Genomic DNA, 27,518 nt, shown 5'->3' on the forward strand with positions numbered 1-27,518 from the left:
AGTTTTTTTAATTGTGGGGGAGGGGAGAAGCACAGTTAATTTTATTTTTGATATGTTACATTCCAGCCATTGTTCTAATCTTACTCTGTGTACATTTGGCATACATTTCTATTTGCATGTTTTTATAACATTTCCCTACATTTCTATAGTCATCCTAAGTATTAAATAGAATGTTTTATAGTACAGAACAATTAAGTTTCTTTTTAAAAAATTTTTTTAATTGTTGGTGAATCTTTATTTATATGTGGTGCTGAGAATTGAACCCAGTGCCTCACACATGCTAGGCAAGCTCTCTGCCACTGAGCCACAACTCCAGCCCAAGCAATTAAGTTTTCTGTTATTGGATAACAATAATAGTAGTAATAGGTAATGCTTATTGAGTTCATGTGTCACCTATAATAGCACTCTTTTCCATTCATTAGTTCATTTAGTTCCTACAGCACCCTTAGGAGTAGGGGCCATCATCATCTCTAGTTTTCAGGTGAGGAAACTGAGGCACAGAAGGGCTGAGTAACCTACCCAAGGTTTTATAGTTGGTAAGTGGGAAGCTGGAAGAAAGCAAAGGTTAAGGTGTAAGCAGGACCAATTAGTCTCTAACATCAGGCTAAACTGTTTCTTATTGTTATTGGCTTTTTCTTTTCTGTTATTGGCATTTTCTTTTACAGATAATACCAAGGTGAACATCATTCTGCATATCTCATCCGTTGTACATGAATGTGCAGCTTGCTTACTGTGGGTTGGGAAGCTCAGAGAGGTGAGGGAGTAGAGGTGACACAGACCACACACTTCCTTTGGGATGGTTATCTGCTATATGCCTTGTCCACTTGGGAGTCTTTGTGGTTACCCTTGTTGTTATTATTTTGATACTGGGGATTGAATCCAGGGGTGCTTAACTACTGAGTCACATCCCCAGCCCTTTTTTATATTTTATTTAGAGACAGGGTCTTGCTGAGTTACTTAGGGCCTTGCTAAGTTGCTGAGGCTGGCTATATACTGAGGATCCTCCTGCCTCAGCCTTCCGAACCACTGGAATTACAGGCGTGTATCACCATGCCCGGCTATGCTTATCATTATTCTGTATGATTGACACTTCTCATAATACAACTCTTTAAACTTCTATTTTTAACTTTTTAATTCTGTATGTATCTTTAGTATTTTTGGCAGCTTTCCACTTTGAGAAATCACTAATCTTGTTTTCCATTATGGTTTTTTTTTCTTTAATGATTTAACTTTAAAAAAGTACAATCACTTAAGGTTGAGCTTTCATTTCCCCAAACTACTATTTAACTAATTTAATGTCCAGTTACTTTCTAATACACATAGATTCTTAAAACCATTTTAACTTTAGTGACTTTTTGGTCTTCCTATTTATTATCCTTGTATATCTTGAGTTTTTTCTCACATAGTATTATATAATTGTTTTAGAATATGATAAAATCCAGTGGGGCTGGCTCTCCTCCACCTTTAACATTTCCTTTTTTAGAACATGAAAAAATCTTTTTCCTTCTTTTATTTTCCCAAAATTTCAGATCATTTTGACATTACTCTGAAGGCACCCTAGTGTTCTGCTTCAAATGCCCATTAGGTTAAAAATCATAGTAACATGTGACAGTAGGAAAGCTATTATGGTTTCTTATTTTCTCATTTCCGTTTCTGTTTAATTTCTAGATTTTGGATCATTGTTTGACTTGGAAAATGATCTTCCTGATGAACTGATCCCCAATGGAGGAGAATTAGGCCTTTTAAACAGTGGGAACCTTGTTCCAGATGCTGCTTCAAAACATAAACAGCTGTCGGAGCTTCTTCGAGGAGGCAGTGGCTCTAGTATCAACCCAGGAATAGGAAATGTGAGTGCCAGCAGCCCTGTGCAGCAGGGCCTAAGCAGCCAGGCTCAAGGGCAGCCGAACAGTACGAACATGGCCAGCCTGGGGGCCATGGGCAAAAGCCCTCTGAACCAGGGAGATTCATCAGCCCCCAGCCTGCCCAAACAGGCAGCCAGCACCTCTGGGCCCACTCCCCCTGCTTCCCAAGCACTGAATCCACAAGCACAAAAGCAAGTGGGGCTGGTGACCAGCAGCCCTGCCACATCGCAGACTGGACCTGGGATCTGCATGAATGCTAACTTTAACCAGACCCATCCAGGCCTCCTCAATAGTAACTCTGGCCATAGCTTAATGAATCAAGCTCAGCAAGGGCAGGCGCAAGTCATGAATGGATCTCTTGGGGCTGCTGGCAGAGGAAGGGGAGCTGGAATGCCATACCCTACTCCAGCCATGCAGGGTGCCACGAGCAGTGTGTTGGCCGAGACTTTAACACAGGTTTCCCCGCAAATGGCCGGCCATGCGGGACTGAACACGGCACAGGCAGGAGGCATGACCAAGGTAAGTGAGCTGAAGTGTTTGTTTTTTGCTTAACTGGGGGCTTTTTTTCTCCAAGCAACATGGCAACATGGGACTACTTGGCCTTTTCCTGTCCCTACTATCGGACTTTGCACATGCCACTTACAGTGTGAGAGATAGATTTGTTATCTGGAGCTCTGCTTTCTGGGATAAATATCTCTTCCTTATGTCTTTAAAATGAGAATTCCTAAAGAAGCCGCCAGAATAGCCTGCAGGTCAGGTAGTTGGAAAACTATAGGGAGTATATCTTTGGGCTAGTTGCCAATTTTCAATCTCTGAGGAAAATGTGTAGAAATAGCACCACATGGTTGAAAGAGGCAACTTCTGCTGAGAATTAGCTTTTTATTGTATCAGTGGATCTGGTAAAAAATTCTTTTACCTCAATTTACCCACCTGATGAAGTTTTTCCTCCTATATACCTTTTCCTTTGCACCCTCTGGAGAACAAAGTTTACTTTCATAGTCTGCTTTATTCATGGAGAAGCTGTTCCAGGGTGATTAGCTACCTGTTGCTCTTAAGAGGTTGGACAGAGCCATAGGGAAACACGGGCCTTTGGGTCTCAGCAGAAACAGCAGAGCAGTGGTTCTCGATTTGTTGTTCCCAGAGCAGCAGGAGTAGCATCAGCGTTCCCTTAAGCTTATGGGAAAGTTGGACCCACTGACTTAGAAACTGGGGTGGGGCCCAGCACTGTGAGTTTTAGGAAGCCACCAAGTGCTTCTGAGACCCAGTGCTTGGGGAAGGCCTGAGCTGAAAATTTGTAAAAACAAATAATGACATACAAAACCACCAGGAACTTGAATATGTAGTGGATCCTGGATGACATGAAGTATTAATTCATTTATTTGTGATAATGATCTTGTGTTCAGGTCACTTTCATATACATCTTCTCAATGGCTCTCCAAGTGCAGTACAGGGAACCAGACACTTTCAGGGGGACCATACTGACCAACTGCAGCCACCAGTTTTGTAGCTGCTTTCTAGAGCAGGATTAGAACATGGAGAAGAGGAAAGACAAATGCCAAGCTTTATGCAAGACAGCTGGAATGGATGGAGGCCGGCAAGGGAGGAGAGTGCAGAGAAAGAATGGACTGATTGCCATTGATGGGCTAAACCCCACACAAGCCCTGCCACCAAAGACTTCTGAACAGCAGCCATGGGACACCTATTTCAGTGTGGTCCAGCAAATTCCCGAACAGAACAGAGTTTGGACCCTGGATCTGGTTAGTCCTAAATGAGGGAGAGAGAGAGATAAGAGCACAGTTTCTATAAGGTTGGCTTTAGCATGATTGGTGGTTACGAAGTCTTGTGACTGTCTTAGGCAAGGGAGAGGGGTTTTTAAATTTAAAATATAAAAGTGAAGTAATTGCATGTGTTTCTTTTGAGAAGTTAACAGAGGGAAACATGAACTTTAATTTTAGTTGTCCCTTGACATTTGAGGAGGGGTCTGGGTGTACCTGAGTGAGTTGGGTCAAGAGGGGATTTCTAATGGGTTTCTAGCTCCTGGGTTAAATGGATATTTTTATCTTCCTAATTCATTCATCACTGCACACTGCCAGTTTAAAAAAAACTTTTTATTTTTTGGAGAATTTAAATCATACAGAAAAAAAGTAGACATACTATCGTAATGCAATGGTTCTCAAACTTTTTGGTCCTAGGATTCCTGAATAATCTTAAAAATTATCAAGGACCCCAGAGAGGTTTCTTTAAAATTGGTGTTTATGAGGATTTTAAAACACAAGCATACATTTTGCTAGCTCAGTGGCATCACATATCACAAGGGGTCTGAAAAATTCCACTGTGCTCTTTTGAGTGGGAATGAAAAGGGCAAGTCATGTCTTCATGTTTGATGGAAACAGTTTTGTCAGTATGGTCCCCCTGAAAGTGTCTGGTTCCCTATACTGCACTTGGAGAGCCATTGAGAAGATGTATATAAAAGTGACCTGAACACAAGATCGTTATCACATATAAATGAATTAATACTTCACGTCATCCAGGATCCACTACATATTCAAGTTCCTGGTGGTTTTGTATGTCATTATTTGTTTTTACAAATTTTCATTCAAAAGCTGAATGATGTGTGTTTCAGTCAGTGATTATGGCTCCTATGAATTAGTCTATAGGTTCCTCACGGTTTATTTGTCCAAGAAACTGTTATTTTGATTGTTGTTTCCTTTTTGTCCTTGGAGTTCCCTGTGGTCTGGAGTTGCCTATGATACCTGTAGTACTTTATGTTCCTCTGTTCACTGAAGTTTTCCATTCCTTCCCGAGCTTCATTTCTTTGTTTGGAATGATCTTCTTTCGTACAGCACTTTGTGAATGTTCACTGTTTGGAAAGTAAGCCAAATTAGTGTGTGGGGAGCACATTATTACCTGTGGTTTTCCCAAGGCGGTCATGGTGGTGATGGGGACTAGCATATTTGAAATGACCTTTGAGTGGGATAAAAAGAATAGTGGTGGTCAAGTAGTAAAAGGAAAAGACAAGTCTATTTCATACTATTCCTTAAGATTTTAAAATGCACACAGCAAGCCAGGCATGATGGTGTAGCCTATAATCCCAGGGACTCAGGAGACTAAAGCAGGAGGATTGCAAGTTCAGGGCCAGCCTCAGCAACTTAAGCTCACAGCAACTTTAGCAAGACCCTGGCTCAAAGTAAAAAAATTAATAAAAAATAAAGGGCTGGGGATGTAGTTCAGTGGTAGAGCACCCCCGTGTTCAATCCTGGGTATCTAAATAAATAAGTAAATAAAACAAAGCAGTGATAAAAATGCACACAAAAAACTTATTTTAAAAAGATAATTCAGTTTTAAAATATCATTACAAAGAAAATATGTAATTCATATAAAATAATTCAGAAAATTAAAAAGTACCCCCACGTAGAATATTGTTTCTATATAAGTATCTTTTTTTTTTTTTTGGTGCTGGGGATTAAACTGAGGGCCTTCTGCATGTGAAGCTATATCCCAGCCCTTAGATACCTTTTTAAGAAAATATATTTTTTATTGTAGTTGGACACAATACTTTTATTTATTTTAAGTTTATGTAGTGCTAAGGATTGAACCCAGTGCCTCATAGGTGCTAGGTAAGCACTCTACCGCTGAACCCCTCACATTTTATTCTTATTGGTTTATGATCTTATTATTTTTGTGTATTAAATAATAAGGTTTAAATTTTTTTTGGTATGGGAATTGAAACCAGGCTCTTCAGCATGCTGGGCAAACATTCTACCACTGAGCTATACCCCTATCCCTGTTATCACAGTTTTGTTTATTGGTGCTAGGGATTGAACTTGGGCACTCTAATACTGAACTAAATCTGCAGTCCTTTTTCATTTTTAGGATCTCATTAAGTTGCCAGAGCTGGCCTCAAACAGGTGATCCTTTTGCTTCAGCTTCCGAGGTGGCTGGGGTTATAGGCATGTGCTACTGTAACAGGCCCACTGTGTGTTTTGACAAACGTTATTCCCCTTTTAAATTTGCCAAGTTAGTTTTACTAGGAATATAGTCACTTAAGGTCACTTAAGTTACAATGTGTTAGTTCTATGTTTCTGTTTTTTTTGGGGGGGTGGGGGTGATGGTGGGGGACCAAGTATCCATTTTTTTTTTCCTTTATTGCTTTTAGATTTTTGTCATGGTCAGAAATGCTTTTCTTATCCCAAGATTATAAATATTCTCTTGGGCCAGGCATACTAGAGTATGTCTGTAATTCCAGATACTTGGGAGGTTGAGCCAGGAGGATCACTTAAACCCAGAAGTTCAAGACTGGTCTAGTTAACATAATGAGACCCCATCTCCAAAATAGGAAGAAAGGGTGGGGGTGTAACTCATTGGTAGAGTGCATGCTAAGTGTGTGTGAGGCCCTACCCTGTGTTCAGTAACTGGCACCAAAAAAAAAAAAAAAGAAAGAAATATTGTCTTGTAGTTTCCTCCTTAATCTGTGAATCTTTAGTTAATTTTGGCTAAAGAAAATCTAGCAGGTTTTTTTTTGGGGGGGGGGGCAGTAGGGATCAAACCCAGGGCCTTGTGCATGCAAGGCAAGCACTCTACCAACTGAGCTATATCCCCAGCCCAATCTAGCATTTTTGTTGTTGTTTTTCTCAGTTATAGTCGTCCCAATACAGTTTATTTAGATAATGATAATCTTATCTTTTTTCCCACCAATTTGATGTGCTGGGTTTTTTTGGGGGAGGGGGTGTTCCAGGGATTGAACCCGGCGGGGGGGGGGGGTCCTTAACCACTGAACCATATCCTATCCCTTTTTAGTGTGTGTGTGTGTGTGTGTGTGTGTATTTATATATATGTGTGTGTGTGTGTGTGTGTGTATATATATATATATAGTTTTAGATGGACACGATATTTTTATTTTTATGTGGTGCTGAGAATCAAATCCCGTGCCCCACGCATGCTAGGCGAGCGCACTACCACTTGAGCCATATTCCCAGCCTCCCTTTTTAATATTTTATTTAGAGACAGGGTCTCACTGAGTTGCTTAGGACCTTGCTCAGTTGCTGAGCCTGGCTTTGAACTCATGATCCTCGTGCCTCAGCCTCCTAAACTGCTGGGATTACAGACTGTGCCTGGCTTTTATTTATTTTTATTTTTTATATTTTTGTATATACTTTACTCACCTTTCAGATAGTGCAAGGTTTGGGTAAAGTTCTGGACTCTTCCTTTAGTTGTAGGGATCTTTGCTTGTTTCTGTGCCAGAAACTTACTTCCTGTTTGTACAATGAATTTTAGCATCTGATGGTGCTGCTTATTAAGATGTGCAGTTTTTAAACCTGGCTGCACATCAAAATTACCTGGGGAATTTTAAAAAATATAGTGCCGGAACCCCATACAGACCAGTTAAGTTAGAGTCTCTAGGGTATGATAGGGTATTAAAATAGTTTATAGTTCCTCAGGTGACTTTCGTGGCAACAGAACCACTCCTATCTATCTATCTATCTATCTATCTATCTATCTATCTATCTATCTATTACAGAACCACTCCTATCTATCTATCTATCTATCTATCTATCTATTTATTTATTTATTGTAGATGGACAAAATACCTTTATTTTATTTATTTTTATGTAGTGCTAAGGATTGAACCCAGTGTCTCACATGCATTAGGCAAGTGCTTTACCACTGAGCTACCCAGCCCTAGAAGCACTCTTTTTTTTTAAGTGTTTATTTTTTTTTTGTTGTATATGGACACAATGTCTTTATTTACTTTTACATGGTGCTGAGGAGCAAACTCAGTGCCTCATACATGCTAGGCAAGTAGTCTACCACTGAGCTACAACTCCAGTGCCCCCAGAACCACTCTTGTAGATAAATACTAGGGCCCTTTTTTAAGTTCTTAAAAATAGACCAAAGAAAAATAAAAAACTAACCCACCAAAACAACCTGGCATTTTTATGGTAATATTTTTGAGTCTTGTAAATCATTTTAGGAGAAATGTAACATTTTAATAGTTTTATAGCTTCCTGAGTCTCTTAACATACTTAGAAATCATATCCTTTCATGGAGTTTTATGTTGTTCAGAAGTGCATTATAGTTTTGTCTGTCTTATTAAGTTGATGTCTAGATATATTATGGATTTTGTTGCTATATCTATATTGGTATATATCTATATTGATTTTTCTCTTATCAATTGAATCATTCCTGTAATTATAAAATTAAAAGATATCGTGTTGCTGAATTTTATTTGCAAATGTTTCATTTAGTTTTTATTACTAATCATTAATGAGATAGACCCCTTTTAGTGCTGTCATATTTGTCTGCCAGTGTTATGTTAACTTGGTCAAAGAGAGTTTGGAGGTCTTTCATATCCGTTCTCTGGACAGTTTAAGTAGCACTTGTACCTTGAAGAATTGTGAGGCTTTACCTATATAGATGCTTGGACCTGAAACTTTGGTTTTGTTTTTTCATTCTCTTTCTTCCCTCATCCGCTCCTCCATGGAGTTTGACTTGAAATCTTTGACAACTTTCTTACTATGTTTCCTATAGATATTGGCCCTTGTGGTCTCTGTAGTGATACATATTTATATCGTATCAATCTTGTGTGTGTGTGTGTGTGTGTGTGTGTGTGTGTGTAAAGTGTACTCTGATTTTGAAAAAAACTAAAAATATTTAACTCTTTTAGTCCATTTTGTAAAAGTAGGTAGTTAAGTACATGCTATCACAGTATCAAGTTACAGATTAAGAAATGGAGGCACCCAGGTATTGAACAACTTTCCATCATTGCACAGCCTATAAAGCAGAACCCACTTGAAAACTTGGGTCAGTTTATTTAGTTTGAACCCAGGGACGCTTAACCTCTGAGCCAGATCCTCAGCCCTTTTTTATATTTTATTTTGAGATAGAATCTCTCCGAGTTGCTTAGGGCCTTGCTAAGTTGCTGAGGCTGGCTTTGAACTCATGATCCCAGGCAAGTACTCTACCACTAAGCACCCCAGCTCCTACAGTTTACATTTTAATATAATTTTTTTTCCTTTTAAAAAAAATTTTAAACTTAGAAGTGTGCAAAAATTGTTAGACATTCTCAGTTTGTTTTCCCCCCTTGTTCCCAATTTTGTGTGGCTCTATAACAAAACACTCTTCTGTTTTAACAGAAATAAGCCATTTCAACAACATGGCAGTGATAACAAGGCCTGATTTGATTAAAACTAGCAACAAAATAAAATGATTTCTTCATTTCAACAGCAGCAAAACTTGATGTGCTGTTTTTTTAGAGGGCGTGTTCCAATTTTCTACTGAAAATAACTCAAACTTGGTAGTTTTCAGTAGAAAATACTTGGCCTATAGAAGGAAAGCAAAAAGGATTAACTTAAATGGGATTTAGAAACCACATGAACATTCAGATTAGTTTTCTCCTGCTGCAGGTGGTGAGAGATGTTGCTCTGCACAGAGAAGGTGGCTGGTAGAAAGAGGAAAGTGTTATGTTAACTCGCCAAGTGGGCAAGAATCATCTCTGCTGGGGCTGTAGCTCAGTGGTAGAGTATTCGCCTAGCACATGTGAGGCACCGGGTTTGATTCTCAGCACCACATACAAATAAATAAAAAATAAAGGTATTGTGTCCATCTATAATTAAAAACAAAAGGAATCTTCTCATTTTAAGGTTGATAAAAATTTTCTTTTGTAGTTTCAGAAATCCTTTTTGTTCTTTCTCATTGTGTATCTGAAAAGGGACCAAAATAAACTTGTATCATCTTTTTTCACAGCTATCTTAGAGGGGTTTCCCAGGTGTCATAACGGAGGACTTACCCCAGGTGTCTTAGGAGAGGGCTTTCCAGGTGTTTAGAAGCAGGCTTCACAGGTGCATCAGGGGAGAACTTCACAGGTATCTTAGAGGTGGATTTCATAGGTGTCTTAGAAGGGCCTTTTGGTTTGTTCAGGTACCGTCTCTGAAATATTATTCTTTTCTAGAAAGTAGTCTGAAGATGTAGGGCTTGATATTGCAGGGAACTCTTCCTGGAGTCAAGGTATTCATTTAGATTTAGGCTCCAGTGCAGTCCATCATTATTCTGCCAGGTGCTCAAATGATCTGCAGATTTTCACAGGAGTGCTAGGCCCTCCTTAAGCTTTGGGATTCAGCAGGTTGGGATGGGTATTTCTAACAAGCTTGCAGATAACCCTGATTGTGGTTAGGGAACACACTGAAAATCTGCTCTAAAGGAGTAGATTATTAGAATGTAGTCATTAAATGATGAGTAGAGACAAGTTGGCTCTTAGAGGAATGGTTGATCCATCTTCTCTATTTTGGAGAGTTGGGAATTTCTAATATTTAGTATCAAGAGAAATAATACTGTATATTTGTCTTGATGCTTTCCACTTTTTCATATAATGATATCTGATCCTTAAAATAATGTAAAGAAAATAAGGGAATTTTATATTAAGAAAATCCTAATTTGGTCTTTTAAAAGATTACAACAGAAATAATACATAGAGTGGAACTAAGCAGTGCAGTGAATTAATACAGTGCAATATGGGTTGTATACATCTCCATTTAAGCTTAGCTTTTTATTTCATTTTATTTTATGGTACTGAGGGATTGAACCCAGGAGCGTTTAACCACATCCAGAGCCCCTTTTAAATTTTATTTTTATTTTGAGACAGGGTCTCTCTAAGTTGCTGAGGCTGGCTTTAAACTCTTAATCCTACTGCCTTAGCCTCCCGAGGCTCTGGGTTTGCAGGCATGTGCCACCATGCCCAACTAAGCATAGCTTTTTGGTAGAAATATCTAGCAGTCTCATACTGGCTCAGTAATCTTACTGTGACTGCAAAGGAAGGTGATCCTAAGTGTCCTTTAGAATGTATGGGTCAAGATGTGCCTAATTCCCCATGATAATTATCCATGAATTGATTTCATTATAGAAGTTTTAAATTAAATAAGATTGTATTTGTATAATTAAATGGAGTGACTCACAGATAGTGCCCAGTCCATTCAGTAACAGTAGCAGCCCAGATGGCCTTTGCAGATAGAGGACAGCTAAGTCTGAAGAGTAGAGCTTGGACTCTGGGGTGAGCTGCTTTGGTTCATGTGCAGCTCCACTGATGATCAGTTGGGGAGAATTACTTAGCCTACCTCAGCCTTGGTTTTTGTGTTCTAGATGAGGATAATAATAGTACCTCTTTCTGAGAATGGTGTCAATTAAGAGAATCATAATAATTATGTCTATCTTATAGAATTGTTTTTTTTTTTTTTTTTAAAGAGAGAGAGAGAGAGCGCGAGAAAGAGAGAATTTTTTTTAATATTTATTTTTTAGTTTTCGGCAGACACAACATCTTTGTTTGTATGTGGTGCTGAGGATCGAACCCGGGCCGCACACATGCCAGGCGAGTGTGCTACCGCTTGAGCCACATCCCCAGCCCCAGAATTGTTGTTTTAAGTAAATAAGATGTATATGTGAAATACTCAACACAGTGCCCTAGGTTAACTCTGAACCTTTCAAAGAAGGTTGAGGAGTCCAAAGACTTTGCTGCATGAAGGTCTTGATATAGCTACAAACATTTGAAGTGATAATGAGCCTTCTTTTGTAATGTTTTCAGAGAACTTTTCTAATCATAAAAGTAGTTGATATTTATTTTACAAAATTGGAAAGCTTGGGAAGTCTAGAAAAGAATATGTTGCCTATAACCCATCACCTAGTTGTACTTGTTCTTGTTTTGGTACCCTGGATTGAACTGGGGGCAAGGAGACACTCAACCACTGAGCCACATCTCCAGCTCTATTGTGTTTTATTTAGAGACATGATCTTACTGAGGTGCTTAGTGCCTTGATTTTGCTCAGGCTGGCTTTGAATTTGCAGTCCTCCTACTTCAGCCTCCCAAACCACTGGGATTATAGGTGTCTGCCATTGCATTTAACCATTGGATGTATTCTATTTCCTACTAGTCAATGTTATCTATAATTATGTATCTTTTTAAAGCCCAAGTTTTAGCCATAACTTCTCTTTTCCAGTTAACTTTATAGCTGATTCTCTGTAATTCAACCTGAATGGATATTTACTAATAGCAACAATGGAGACTTTTTTGGTAACTTCCCCAGTGACTTCCTTTAAGACCTAATCAACTTTGTTATTTTATTCTTTTTTTTTTTTTTGGTACCAGGGATTGAATCCAGGAGCACTTAATCATCTAACCACCGGCCACATCCTAGCCCTTTTTGTTTTATTTTGACACAGGGTCTCACTAAGTTGCTTAAGGCCTTACTAAATTGCTGAGGTTGGCTTTGAACTTGTGATCCTCCTGCCTCATCTTCCTGAGCTGCTGGGATTATAGGCATGCACCACCACCCTTGACTATTATTTTATCAATTAAAGGTCAACTCTGATGATTAAAGACCTACCTATGTTAACTCTTATATTTTATTGTTTTACTTTTAATATGTTTGGAGGTAAAATTACATGGTGAAAGCAGATCTTGGCATTTGTCAAAATTCACATAATTGTGTTACTACATCCCCAACCCCCAAGATGTAGGGTATTTCTTTTATTTAGAAAGTTCCTTTTTCCTGAACTCTCATCCTCACCCTAGCATTCACTGCTGAGGTCCTCCATAGCCGACTGGTTTTACCTGTGCCCAAACTGCTTATGAATGGAATTGTACAGTATGATGATTTTTTTCAGGGCTTCTTTTGCTTACCACATGCTGTTTGAGATTCATGTTGATTCATGAGTCATGAGTCAGTAGTTGTTTTTGTTTTCTTTTGTTTTTTTAGTTACTAAATAGTATTATGAATATTCCACAATTTACTTATCTGTTTCTGTATCGATAAACTTTGGGACAATTTCCAGTTTGGAGATATTATGAATAAAGCTTCTGCAGAGGTTTTTTATACAAGTTTTTATGTGGGCTACTGGGTTTCATTTCTCTTAGATAAATACCTGTGAATGGAATTGATTGGAGAGGGAATACTTGTTTCTGGATTCTTTTTGAGGGGTCCGGAGATGCTGTAGCCTGTGGTTTACATTCATCTGGCCTGCACCTGAGAATGGGGTTGTATTTTTAAGTGTTATGTAGGGGAAAAAAAAAATCTGGAGTGGTAACTGTAAGTTGCCTGTAAAAAAAAAAAAAAAAAAAAAAAAAAAAAACTGAAATAATTTACTAATGGCACTTGAGGAAAAACAATCTCCCAGTTTCTATTCTAGTCTTTTCCATTGATCTACTTATCTCTTTGTTTAAGGCTTTTAAAGCTTTTTTATTTTTTTAGGCACAGAGATTTCCTTTCTAATCCCTGCCACACACGTAGCCTCCCCATTATCAGCACCTCTCACCAGAGGAGTACAGCTTGTTAGAACCAATTAAGCCACATTGACACATCATAGTCATTCCAAATCCATAATTGACTTTAGGGTTTCCACTCATTCACTACTGGATTTGGACAAATGTGTACTATATTAGTGTACATCATTACAGTATCATACAGTAGTTTGAATGCCTTGTACTTAAGTCATGGCATCTTTCCTTACCTACTGAAGGACATCTTGGTTGCTTCCAAGCTTTGGCAGTTATAAGTAAAGTTGCTATTGATATCCATGTGCAGGTTTTTGTGTGGATGTAAGTTTTCAGTTCTTTTAGATAAATACCAGTGAGTAAAATTGCTGATCATGTGGTATTAGAGTTTCATCAGTTTGTAAGAAACTGCAAAACTGTCTTCCAAAGGTAATGCCATTTGGCATTCCTGCCATTAGTGAGTGAATTGTTGCTTTCGGTTCTCACCAGATTTAGTTCTGTCTGTGCTCTGCATTTTGACCATTTTGATGTGTAGTGGTATTTGATGGTTGTAATTAGCATCAGGAGCATCTTTTCATATGCTTGTTTGTCATCTGTGTATCTTCTTGGGTGAGGTGTCTGTTAAGGTCATTGACCCACTTTTAATCAAGTTGTCTGCTTTCTTATTGTTGAGTTTAAAAATTGCATATTTTAGATAGCAGATCTTTATCAAATGCTTCTCATTTTTTCAGTCTGTGGCTTGTCTTCTTATTTGTCTTTCAAAGAGCAGAAGTTTTTAATTCGAATGAAGTCCAACTTGTTATTTCTTTCCAACTTGTTATGTACTTTAGTTTTGCTGTAGGTATTACAATGAGATTGCTTAGTTTCTCATTTCCATTTCTGTTCAATTTCTACATTTTGGGTCATTATTTGATTTGTTACTAGAGCAGATAAATGCAATTGATATTTCTATTTGTATGTGGGGGGGTACTAAGGATTGAACCCAGGGGTGCTCTGCAACTGAGCCCTTTTTGAGACATGGTCTTGCTTAATAGCTGATGCTGGCCTCAGTCTCCTGGGTAGCTGGGATTACAGATATACCCTGCTGCACGTGGTGATTTTTCTGCATTAGATGTGTCCTATGACCTTGCAGATGTACTTATTAGTTCAGTCGATCTCTGTGCATTTTATTCAACTTTCTGTCTTTATTTCTCTGCCTAGTACCTTTGGTATAGTGTTTCTTTTTTGTGTGTGCCTGTTCAAATAAAAACTATTCATATGATACAGTACAAATTTAGATTCAATAGAAAAGCAAGAAAGGATTCATTTTTTTCATCCTTCTAGAATTAATCCAGAAAGTGAGAATGAGTCTCTCTTATCTTAGTTTTAATGGGAGGGGGAAAGCATTCAGTCTTTTAGTGTTAAGTATGGTGTTGGTTGTAGGCTTAGACATCCATCATCAGGTTTAGGAAAGCATCCTCTTCCTAGTTTGCTGAGTCTTTTATCATAAGTAGCTTCTGAATTTTATCACATTTTCTCTTCATCAGATGATAGTAGGGGTTTTCTTATTCTTTCTTTAAATTCCTTATGTTAATGTTTTCTTCTTTTATTTATGTTGATATAGTGAATTACATTTTTCTGAATGCTGAACCAACCTTGTATTCCTGGGATAACCCTAACTTCTTGATTATGGAATTCTTCTTTTTTTTTTTTTGATACAGGGGATTGACCCCAGGGGCTCTTAACCACTGAGCCACATCCCTGAGCCTTTTAAATATATTATTTAGAGACAGAGTCTTGCTGAGTTGCTTAGGGCCTTGCTAAGTTGCTGAGGTTTGCTTTGATCTTGGGATCCTCCTGCCCCAGCCTCCTGAGCCACTGGGATTATAGGAGTGTGTCACAAAATGGAATTATTCTTTTAATATATATATTATTTGGTCTCATTACTAAAATATTGTTCAGTATTTGTGCCTCTGAATTCATGAGGAATATGAGTTTGTGATTTTATTTTCTTATAATGATCTTATTTATTTTGGTATCAAGAGTATACCAACTTTTGGGCTGGAGTTGTGGCTCAGTGGTAGATCACTTGCCTGGCATGTGTGAGGCCCTTGGTTTGATCCTCAGCATCACATATAAGTAAATAAATGAAATAAAGATGTATTGACAACTAAAAATACTTAAAAAATTATACTAGCTTTATAAAATTAGTTGAGAATTATTCCCCTTTTCTGAGTTTATCTGAGATTATTATTATTTATTCCTTAAGTGATAAATTCACTTATGAAGGTTTTTCTTATGATTCAATTACTTTAATAGATATTAAGCTATTCAAATTTGCTACTTACTATGTTGCTTTTAATAATCCATATTTTTTTTCAAGGAGTTTATACATTTCATCTAATATTTTCCCCACATTTTTGGGTGCATTATAGTTGTATATAAGGATGGGATTTGTTCTTACCTATTTGTATACGCACACAATATAACAATATGATTTGGCCAGTGTCTCTCCCCAGTATTTCCCTCTCTCTTCACCCCCTGGTTCATTTCCTCTACTGGTCTCTTTTTTTCCTCTCTAGCTTCCACATGTAAGAGAAAACATGGAACACTTTCTGAGTTGATTTATTTTGTTTAACATAATGGTTTCAAGTTTCATCCATTTTTCTGCAAAGAACATAATTTTATTCTTTACAGCTGAATAAAACTCTACTGTGTGTGTATATACCACATTTCTCTCTCTCTCTCTCTCTCTCTCTCTCTCTCTCTCTCACACACACACACACACACACACAGCCCAGCGGCTTATAGGCTTGTATTACCACACCTGGCTTTTTATGTTTTCTGTGTTATTTATTTCTGTCTTTATTTTCTTCTGCTTATTTTGTGTTTCTTATCGTTTTGTAGTGTCTTACAATAAAAGCTTAGATATTGATTTTAGACTTATTAACATTTGAACATTTATGTCTTTCATTTCCCTGCCCATCCTTGAATTCTTTATAATAAGCACAGTAGATATTTAAAAAGATTTTCCCTAAATATTGCTGTAATTACTTACCATTAATTTTCATATATTTTGTCATTACTATCATTTAGTTCAGAATATTCTTATATTTCACTTGTGATTTCTTCTTTGATTCCTGGGTGATGTTGAAGTGTATTTCTTTTTTTTTTTTTTTTTTAATATTTGGGTATTTTGCAGACATAAATTTGTTATTGATTTCCAATTCCACTCTGTTTAGAGAACATGTTCTGTATGATTTTTATTCTTTGAAGTTTATTGAGACTTGTTTTAGGGCCCTGCAGATGGTTTTCTTGGTGAGTGCTCTATGTATGCTTGAAAAGATTGTATATCCTACAGTTGTGGGCTATCGTGTTTTGTAAATATCAATTTGAGTAAATTGGCTGTGTTCAAATACCTATTGGATTTTTTTTTAATCTATCTGCTCTGAGAGAGGAATGTTAAAATATACAATGTTAATTGTAGATTTGTTCATTTTTTTCTCCTAATCAGTATGAAGTCTTTTTTCATGTGTTTTGAAGTGAATATATATTTTGGGTTGTTCGGTTTCCCTAATAAGTTGAGTCTTCATGATTTCTTTTTGTTTTTTGTTAATATTTGTCTTAAAGTCTACTTTTTCTCATATTAACATAGCCACTCCTACTTTTTTTATGATTTAGTGCTTGCATAGTGTTTGTTTTCACCCTTTTAATTTGTGTCTGCCTGCCTTCCTCCCTTCCTCTCTTCCCTTTCTTTCATTCCTTCTTTCCTGGTACTGAGGGCTAAACCCAGGTGCATTCTACCACGAAGCTACTTGGGCTAAATTACTGAGGCTGGTCTTGAACTTCTGCCTCAGCCTCCTGATTCACTGGGATGTGCATCATGCCTGTCTTCCTCCCCTACACACTTTTCAGATTTTTTAAAAATATGTATATATATTTTTTTACTTGTATATGGACATAATGCCTTTATTTATTTTTATGTGGTGCTGAGGATCCAACCCAGTGTGTCCCATGGGTGAGGCAAGTCCTCAACCACTATGCTACAACCCCAGCTCTGAGTTTGATCTTTTTAAGGCTGTTTTTAAACTTCGTTAGGTTAGTTGAGAAGTCATCCTTCTTAGACATCGTTTTGGGGTTTCTCAGTTGAGTACCTGAGGTGGTCAGCAAGAGAGCTGACCAGGGGTGATGCCTCTGGAGTCTGTTGGGCTCACAGCATCTTAGTCAGCATACACATGGGGACAGTTTGCAGAGGCTCTAGGTGGTGATGACTTTGTGGTTGTGATGTGTAGATCACCAAGAGATGCTGTTTTGGTGGTGTGAACTTATGTGTATAGGGTACCTTGTGGTGATTGATTACTTCATGCTTTAAAAGTTATCTGTTGGGCTGGGGTTGTGGCTCAGCTGTAGAGTGCTTGCCTAGCATGTGTGAGGTACTGGGTTCGAGTCTCAGCACCACATATAAATAAATAAAAGGTCCATTGACAACTTAAAATTTTTTTTAAAAAAATTATTTGTTATTTACTGAATGGTCCACAGGCTGTAGAAACCTGGTCACTGCTTCACTTAACATTCTTTTTTTTTTTTTTAATATTTATTTTTTAGTTATTGGCAGACACAACATCTTTGTTTGTATGTGGTGCTGAGGATCGAACCCGGGCCGCACGCATGCCAGGCGAGCGTGCTACCGCTTGAGCCACATCCCCAGGCAACATTCTTGTTTGTTTCTTTTTTCTGTGGTGCTGGGGTGGAACCCAGAGCCTCACACATGGCAGGCAAGCTCTTGAACCCTGAGCCACATTTTAAAGATAAGAACCATATGATCATCTCAATAGATGCAGGAAAAGCATTCGACAAAGTACAGCATCCCTTTATGTTCAAAACACTAGAAAAACTAGGGATAACAGGAACATACCTCAATATTGTAAAAGCTATCTATGCTAAGCCTTAGGCTAGCATCATTCTGAACGGAGAAAGATTGAAGGCATTCCCTCTAAAATCTGGAACAAGACAGGGATGCCCTCTCTCACCACTTCTGTTCAACATAGTTCTCGAAACACTGGCCAGAGCAATTAGACAGATGAAAGAAATTAAAGGCATAAAGATAGGAAAAGAAGAACTTAAATTATCACTATTTGCGGATGACATGATCCTATACCTAGCAGACCCAAAAGGTTCTACCAAGAAACTTCTAGAGCTGGTAATGAATTCAGCAAAGTGGCAGGATATAAAATCAACAAGCATAAATCAAAGGCATTCCTGTATATCAGTGACAAATTCTCTGAAATGGTTATGAGAACAACCACCCCATTCACAATATCCTAAAAAAAAAATATATATATATATATATACACACACACACACACACACACACACACACACACACGGGAATCAACCTAACAAAAGAGGTGGGGAAGAACTATACAACGAAAACTACAGAACCCTAAAGAGAGAAAAAGAAGAAGACCTTAGAAGATGGAAAGATATACCTTGTTCATGGATAGGCAGAACTAATATCATTAAAATGGCCATATTACCAAAAGTACTCTATAGGTTTAATGCAATGCCAATCAAAATCCCAACGGCATTCCTCGCAGAAATAGAAAAAGCAATCATGAAATTCATCTGGAAAAATAAAAGACCCAGAATAGCAAAAGCAGTTCTAAACAGGAAGAGTGAAACTGGTGGTATAGCGATACCAGATTTTAAACTATACTACAGAGCAATAGTAACAAAAACAGCATGGTACTGGTACCAAAACAGGCAGGTAGACCAATGGTACAGAATGGAGGACACAGAGACCAATCCACAAAATTACAACTACCTTATATTAGACAAAGGTGCCAAAGCATGCAATGGAGAAAGGATAGCATCTTCAACAAATGGTGCTGGGAGAACTGGAAATCCATATGCAACAAAATGAATCTGAATCCCTTTCTCTCGCCATGCACAAAAGTTAACTCAAAATGGATCAAGGAGCTTGATATCAAAACAGAGACTCTGCGTCTGATAGAAGAAAAAGTTGGCTCCAATCTACATACTATGGGGTCGGGCTCCAAATTCCTTAATAGGACACCCATAGCACAAGAGTTAAAAACAACAATCAACAAATGGGACTTACTCAAACTAAAAAGTTTTTTCTCAGCAAGAGAAACAATAAGAGAGGTAAATAGGGAGCTTACATCCTGGGAACAAATTTTTACTCCTCACACTTCAGATAGAGCCCTAATATCCAGAGTATACAGAGAACTCAAAAAATCAAACGATGAGAAAACAAATAACCCAATCAATACATGGGCCAAGGACCTGAACAGACACTTCTCAGAGGAGGACATACAATCAATCAACAAGTACATGAAAAAATGCTCTCCATCTCTAGCAGTCAGAGAAATGAAAATCATAACCACCCTAGGATATCGTCTCACTCCAGTAAGATTGGCAGCCATTATGAAGTCAAACAACAACAAGTGCTGGTGAGGATGTGGGGAAAAGGATACACTTATACATTGCTGGTAGGACTGCAAATTGGTGCGGCCAATTTGGAAAGCATTATGGAGATTCCTTGGAAATCTGGGAATGGAACCACCATTTGACCCAGCTATTCCCCTTCTCAGACTATTCCCTAAAGACCTTAAAAGAGCGTACTATAGGGATACTGCTACATTGATGTTCATAGTAGCACAGTTCACAATAGCTAGACTGTGGAACCAACCTAGATGCCCTTCAATAGATGAATGGATAAAAAAAAATGTGGCATTTATACACAATGGAGTATTAGCACTAAAAAATGACAAAATCATGGCATTTGCAGGGAAATGGATGGCATTAGAGCAGATTATGCTAAGTGAAGCTAGCCAATCCCTAAAAAACAAATGCCAAATGTCTCTAAGAACAGAGCAGGGAGGAAGAGCATGAGAAGAAGATTAACATTAAACAGGGATGAGAGGTGGGAGGGAAAGGGAGAGAGAAGGGAAATTTCATGGAAATGGAAGGAAACCCTCATTGTTATACAAAATTACATATAAGAGGAAGTGAGGGGAAAGGGAAAAAAAAACAAGGGAGAGAAATGAATTACAGTAGATGGGTAGAGAGAGAAGATGGGAGGGGAGGGGAGGGGAAGGTGGATAGTAGAGGATAGGAAAGGCAACAGAATACAACAGACACTAGTATGGCAGTATGTAAAAACATGGATGTGTAACCGATGTGATTTTGCAATCTGTATACGGGGTAAAAATGGGAGTTCATAACCCACTTGAATGAAATGTATGAAATATGGTATGTCAAGAGCTATGTAATATTTTGAACAACTAATAATAAAAATTAAAAAAAAATTATCTGTTATTTACTGAATGGTCCACAGGCTGTAGAAACCTGGTCACTGCTGCACTTAACATTTTTGTTTCTTTCTTTTTTCTGTGGTGCTGGGGTGGAACCCAGGGCCTCACTCATGGCAGGCAAGCTCTTGAACCCTGAGCCACATCCCTAGCCTGGTTCTTGACATTCTTAATGTAAATGGATCCAGAGCATAACTTCAAGGACCAGCTTTCCAAAATGTTTTTGCTGTATTTTGGAAAGAGTTATGTTTACTGTAGACTTTAATTTGCTGTCCATCTAACATCAAGTTAAAATACTTAAGGGTTTTTATGTAGATTACCATGTAACATTTTTGGCATTAAAATATATATGTGTGTGTGCGCGTGTGCTGATAGCCTAAACTTTCAGGATGATCTTGTGAATGAGAATAATAATAACTGTATTCCTGAAAGGAAGAGCAGGAAAGGACACATCTGTTGTACTGGGCACTGTACTGGGTGCTTTGCAAATCTTTTTGTATCATCTCTTATTTAATATTCCTGTGAGGTTGATACCAGATCTATTTTACACAAGGAATAAAATTTGCTGAGCTACTTTTCTGACTATCCAGGAGATTATTCAAATTATATGTGTTTGAAAGTGGCAGACTTGTACTTCACATCCACCAGTGACTGACTCCAAATCCTGAATTTTTTCTACATGATTTTATCTGTAATAAAACAAGGAAGTGTATGATGCCTTACTTTCTGTGTGTGGAGCAGGATTCCCCATACACAGTTTATGGAACAAATATCTGGGAGAATGAGTTATTTTCTGGGAGTATTTTTTCCTGTGTGAAAGGATTTACTACTTACACCTTATAGAAACACACCCTGTTCACTGTGTTTTGCCCATGGTCCAGTTGAGCTGTGGCTTAGAGCAAATAGGTTTTGCCAGACCCATGAGAAGGTGGACTCTCCTAGCTAGAAAAGTATGTGCTTGCCTTACATGCAGGAGGCCAGCATGAGTACAAATATGATTTACAGGTGGTTCTAAGAAGTTACCTTGCCTCTTTTAACTTTGCTTACATTATGGTAGCAGAGAAAGGTTTGATTTAGAACTTTCTGAGTGTCTTAAAAATTTCAAAACACAAAAGAACAAAGAATAACTAACACTTGTATTTCTTTTCTTCAATGTTTTTTAAGTTGTAGATGGACACAATATCTTTATTTTATTTATTTATTTATTTTTAAGTGGTCCTGGGAATCTAACCCAGTGCCCAGTGCCTCATGAATGTGAGGCAAGTGCTCTACCACTGAGCCACATCCCCAGCCCCAACATCTGTATTTCTGTTAGTCCGAATTAATACCTGTTGATAGTTATCATTTTTTTTATTCTTAAAATTTGGCTTTAAAAAAATCACCTGTTTTAGATTTACAGAAAAATTGAAAGTGCAGAAAGTCCCGTACCTCGTCGAATCACACCCACCCAGCTTCCTGTTCACATCTCACATGGTTGTGATGTATTTATTGACCAGTAGTGATACATGATGATTAACTGAAGTCCACTTTTAATTGGATTTTCTTGATTTTTTCCTCATGTCCTCCTCCTGTTTTAGGAGCCCTTCTAGGACAGACCTTTCTTAAGTGTGCTATTTTCTTAGCCTTTCCTTGGTCATATGATGACCTTCACAGTTTTCAGGAGAACTGCTTAGGTATATTGTAAGATACCCCTTTTTTGGGATTTGCTTGATGTTTTTCTCAAGATAGACCGGGGTAGTGGGGAATATCCTAGAGGTGAAGAACTGTTTTCATCACATACTTCAGGGGTGCACTGCAATTGGTGTTGCCCTTGGTCACGTGGCTGTGGTTGTGTCTTGGGCTTCTCCACTTCATTGTTGCCCTTCCATACTTTCTCTCTGAAAGGAGTCACTAAGTGCAGTAAACACTTAGGGTGAGGAGGATTATGTTTTACCTACTTTAGGGTAGAGTGTTGACACATTTTATTTGGAATTCTGCATGTGAAATTTGTCTCTCTCTCTCTCTCTTTTTTTTTTTTTTTTTTTTTTGGTGCTGGGGATCTAACCCAGGCCCTTGCACATTCTAGACAAGTACTCTACCACTGAGGTACACCACCAACCCCTGGTGTGTGGGTGTGTGTGTATTTTTATTTAGAGACAAGTTCTCACTGAGTTGCTTAGTGCCTCGCTTTTGCTGAGGCTGGCTTTGAACTTGCAATCATCCTGCCTCAGTCTCCCAAGCCTCTGAGATTACAGGTGTGTGTCACTGTGTCTGGCTATATTTTTCATTCTTTCTTTTTAAAATTAGTCTTCTCTATTGTTTCTTCATCCTTTGAAGGTCTGTAATAACATTCTAAAATGAAAATTTGGCCTTCTATAAGAGGTTCAAATAGTGGATATGAATGAATTGCAGGAACAAGAGATTTTTGTCTTAATACTTTTAAAAACAAAGGCATACTTATATATTGGTCTTTCCCCAAGTATATTTGGTTGTCTTTGATTTTCTTGGTGTGATATGCATTCTGACTGTATAAAGGTTCACTTTTCCTTTTTGGTTGCAGGCTCTAAGAAAAATGTCTAGACCCTCCAACTAGTGCCTGACTAGAACCAGGAATTGAATGCTGGTGTCATTTTCTTGTCAGGGAGTACAAGTATTTATCAGTGGATGGCAATCTCTTACACGTTTTAGGATGAGAACGTGGCACTTGGTCTCAAGTTTATGATTGCAGTGGCTGCTTTGTTAACCAGGTGGAAACTTTTCATGTGCTCAGTAATGAGCCATGTTATTCATTTTGTGTTTTTTGCAAGTAATGAAGATTGAACTGGAGAACAGGCTAGCTTAAATTCTTCCTAGACCAGAGCAAGAGATCAGTAGCACTGAGAGATGTGGTCTTCAAACATTGTCTGGAATTACTGACTTGATCATTGTTGCAGTTTGAGTGCATTCCTGTTTGTTTTTAACTGTAGATGATCTGTTCATTTCAGAGTCCTACCTGATGTTAGAGCTTATTTTTTGTGTGTGTGTGCGTTCTGCATCTGGAAAGAGACCTTAAAGCTGCCCCAAGATTGTGCAGTGCCTTTTGTTTTTTCAGAGCATTTTCCTATATGTTGCTGTGCCATTGAAGTTGGAAACAGGAAGTCAGAGCAACCCTGTGTGAATGGAGAGCAGGTATATAATCTCAGCTGTAAACAGGTGTCCTGATCTAGTACAAGGAGGTGAGGCTTGGAGCACAGAGATAAGGACAGACCAGGGGGAGGTTACAGAGTGCATTTTCCCCTAAAACCAGGTACGGAGAGGGTCTTCATAAATCAGGAGTCATTGTCTGCTTGGCAGCTGTGCTCTCTGGGTTTTCAGGGAATGGCTTCACCTTGGTATTCTGCCCTGCCCTGGGGGTTTCACTGAAACCACAGTAAGCCGAGGAAGGAGCAGCCAGGAGGTGGAGAGGCTCTTGGATCATGTCCTCAGCTTTCAACTGGAGCAAGCCAAGTAACTTTTGTCCTGTTTGTCAGTGTGAGTGATGCTCTCTGAGCCAGTGCTTACCTTTTAAGATGAGTTACCAGCCTTAATAATCTACTTACTCCTGTTCCTTCCAGTCTGTTTTTATGTACATTTAAGTTATTTGAGTAGAGATAGGCTTTGAAACTGCAAGAATAATGGGATATCCAGGCCCCTTCCTTAAGTGTCTCAATACGTTCTCATTCTTGCCAACAATGCAGAGCACCTGCAGCTGAGCTTTATGTTGTTATGGCACAGCTCAAGGATGACTTCTTGAGCTCCTTTGAGATCCACCTTACAGTCATTGTGGTATCACCTGTTGACAGCCTACATCTTATTTCTTTGTGGCTTGTGTCTCTTACCTTGGACTATGGAGAACTTGGCCCCTTTGTATTGCCTGCCTCCATCACCATTTAGTACCTGACCCTGGAAGAGGCCTAGTAGGAGTCACTTTCCTGTTTGATAAGTGTTACATTACCACATGTTTTTCAGAGTGTTTATCCCAGGCCAGGGGGACCTTGTGACAACTGCTGGGTGGCCTTCTTGCCATGAGGGCCTGTTCCTTGTACAGATATATTCCAATAATAACCATGTTGCAATCTGAATTTGGTAACTAAACATGCTCAGGTGAATTCCTGATCCATTCTGTTGCTTGTTGCTTTCTGAAGCTCACACATCAGATTCAGACAGCAGGGATGGTTGTACCCCTGATGCACTAGGAGCCAGTTGTGTGATTGCCGAGATGGTGGACTATTAGACAACAGACAACTCTAAGTGTCCTGCTTGTTTTTGTGTTTTGTTTTTTTCTTTCTTTCCTTCCAGCCTTCTCTGTGAAGACTGGTAGTAGATGTCTAATAGCAATGGCTGAGCCTCATTTATTTGGACTTTTTTGGTCATATGAATAATACATTAGAGCAAAGTGTGACAATTTTGATAGCCATGTTATAGTCAGGGTGCATTTGATTTAAATTGCCACCCCAGAGTAATCTCTTGACAGTCACAATCAGTTTAGTCTAAGTAGTTGTATCCAGTGTCTGCTGACAGCTTCAATTAATACTTTAAATACAACCCTATAGCTAAACAGTGGGTCAGTCATTTGTCATTATCGACAGTGTGTTTGAGTGGAGAATGACTTTAAAAACCAGTTTTTCCTCCTTAAAACAATGCTTTGTATAGATGTTTTGAATGATATAAAAAAGAAAATAAACACTCCAGAGTAATCACTATTAAACATTTTAACATTCTTTTCTCTTTATTATGTGTGTGTGTGCGTGCTTGCGCTACAGGATTGTGTCTTTTGTGTCCCTCTTTTTTTTTTTTTAAACTTAAAGGAGCTTTCCCCCTGCCAGTAATCAAGAGTGACTTGCAGTCACACAGCCAGCTCACCAACCCCACCAGTTCCTTTTGCCCTAATGCCTTGAATGTGATCTCTCTGTGAACCAGGTGTTAAGCTAGCTCCAGGCTTCCTCAGAGTCTCCTCATCAATATCACCTGTCAGGAGGACTTGATTTAAGATATTTTCCTGTGCCAGCTGTATTTTTGATAGGACTTTTCACAGCTCAGTGTTTTATAAGAAGTTGAGCCACAGATGTTTTGAAATGACTGTACTGCTCTCTGTGTGTGCTTTACCCTTCTGGTCATGGTGTTCAGCGTTCTAGGGCCGCTGCTTTCTACTCATCTTCCTCTTGCCACCCTAGCCAGGAGGCTTTCCAGGAGGAGGTGACACAGAACCTGAATTGAGGATGTTCCCGAGGTTGTCTTCTAGGGCTTATCCCCTTATACTGTTTCCTTGCTCCCATGGTAAAGTTTACAGCCTGTTTCAAGAACTCATTCTGGTTTCCTGTTCCATTGGAGAGGGGGTGCCCAGTTCTCGGAGTGTCACCTTACCTTTTCCTTTGACTCTTTTCCTCTCACATCTTCTTTCAGGTTACCCTTTTTTACTTTTCCTTACTGTGGATTCCTTCATTACCTTTACTCAGATAACCTTGTTCCTTTGTGGCTTCCTCTGTGTATGTTTTCTGTCATTGTCATCAGTGAGTGAATTGTCAATCTCCGGAGGAAGGTGCATTTCTGCTTGTCATGAGAGCTCTCTGCTGCAGAGGATTTGGGGTACATGCTTATTAGTTCATCTAGCGACTTATGGCCAGCTCTCATCTCTGCTTCATTGTGCTATAGTTGAGCTTCAGTGTTAATTAAAAGAATTTTTATGGATTCTCTGTTTATATTTGAAATGATTTTTTTTGTTATCTCCCCTCCCCCTGTTTTCCTTTCTTTCTTTCTTTGTTGTGTAGGGTATTGAACTCAAGGCTTTGTGAATACTCTACCACTGAGTTATATCCTCAACCCTTTTTTATTTTGAGACTAGGTCTGGGTTGCCCAAGCTGGCTTTGAATTTGAAATCCTCCTGCCTCAGCTTCTTGAGTAGCTGGGATTATATTATCAGCATGTGTGCCGCTATGCCTGACTATTCCCCTTACCCCCTCTTCCCCTTTACTACTACTCCCCTTGAGTAGCTGCTTCTCCTAGGAGTCCTAACCTCACATAAATCAAGCACATATTGAAACCAAAGCCATCAGAGTTTAGGATCAGAAGGAACTTTAAAAGTTAGCCAGTGATCATCTAAATTCTCCTCTGTTTTATACATGAGGAAAACTAAAGCTTAGAGGAGCAAGAAGTTTATCCCCACTACATGGCTGGTTAGAAGAGGCTTAGAAATCGTCTTTCCACCACTCTCGGCTGGGTGAGTGTTTTTGCTTGTGAATTAATGCAGACTGCACCCTGGGGAGCTGGAATTTCCTGAAGCCCTGGTCTCTTGAACTATAGCACTGATATTAGGGTGCCAGCTTCATTATCAAAAGATCTCTAGTCTTGAGTATCCATTGCTCTAAGGCTCAGTTTGGTCACAGCTTCCTGAAAGAAGACATGTTATCCAAGTGAAGCGTGATGAGAGTTGCTAGATATTTCTTATTCACCTCTCAGTTAGAATTTATCTTTTCAAGGGAAGTCTTCAGACCTGGGATGTGGTTTGCTGAGTGCTCTCCAAGGTGGCAGCTGTAAGAATGGGGTCAAGTGCTCAGGTGCTCTTGCCCAGTTCTGCACCAGGGGCACTCAGGCCAGCTAGTGCTGCCTGTGGCATTATCAGTGGTGGCCTCTGTCCTTTACTCTCCATTTGCCAAGTTGAGGTGCTGGAAAGATTCCAGGAGCAAGCGGTGACAGCGGACAACTGAATACAGTCGTGTCTTTCCATGAAAAACTGCTTTTCTTGGCTTCCTTCCAACACTGGTAGGTTGCCAAAAGAAAATGCTTGTGGCTTTACAAATGATGTGGCCATAGTTTCAGTTAGTTCTGGTTCTTCATGTCATTGAAAAGAATGAATACTTTGGCCTTCAAATGGTTTACAAATACTTGGTTATTACAAACTGAATGGTGGTGTTCTTACACACCTTATATACATTTGTAGTTTTTAAGTGTATTCCAGTGATTGGGGAAGATGTTGAAAACCTCAACTCAACAAACGTGTCAGGGCAGGCTGAACCGTGTCTAAGAGTGCTTGTGATGGTGTGGTCACTTATGAGATGGAGGCACATCAGTTTTTTTCTTCAAGAGAGCATT

The 27,518-nt window shown here is 38.8% G+C and overlaps 1 protein-coding gene across 2 annotated transcripts in view; it reads left to right on the forward strand.

Annotated features, from left to right (window-relative positions):
• Window positions 1-27,518, forward strand: part of Crebbp (CREB binding lysine acetyltransferase) — a 133,036-nt gene that overhangs the window by 21,592 nt on the left and 83,926 nt on the right. For both annotated transcript variants that reach the window (XM_076840621.2, XM_076840620.2), the window contains exon 2: window positions 1,669-2,381. In XM_076840621.2, the coding sequence (XP_076696736.2) occupies window positions 1,669-2,381 (713 nt within the window). The remainder of the gene's footprint in view (window positions 1-1,668; window positions 2,382-27,518) is intronic.

The sequence above is a fragment of the Callospermophilus lateralis genome, chromosome 19 (genome assembly GCF_048772815.1).
Source record: "Callospermophilus lateralis isolate mCalLat2 chromosome 19, mCalLat2.hap1, whole genome shotgun sequence".
Taxonomy (NCBI): Eukaryota; Metazoa; Chordata; class Mammalia; order Rodentia; family Sciuridae; genus Callospermophilus; species Callospermophilus lateralis.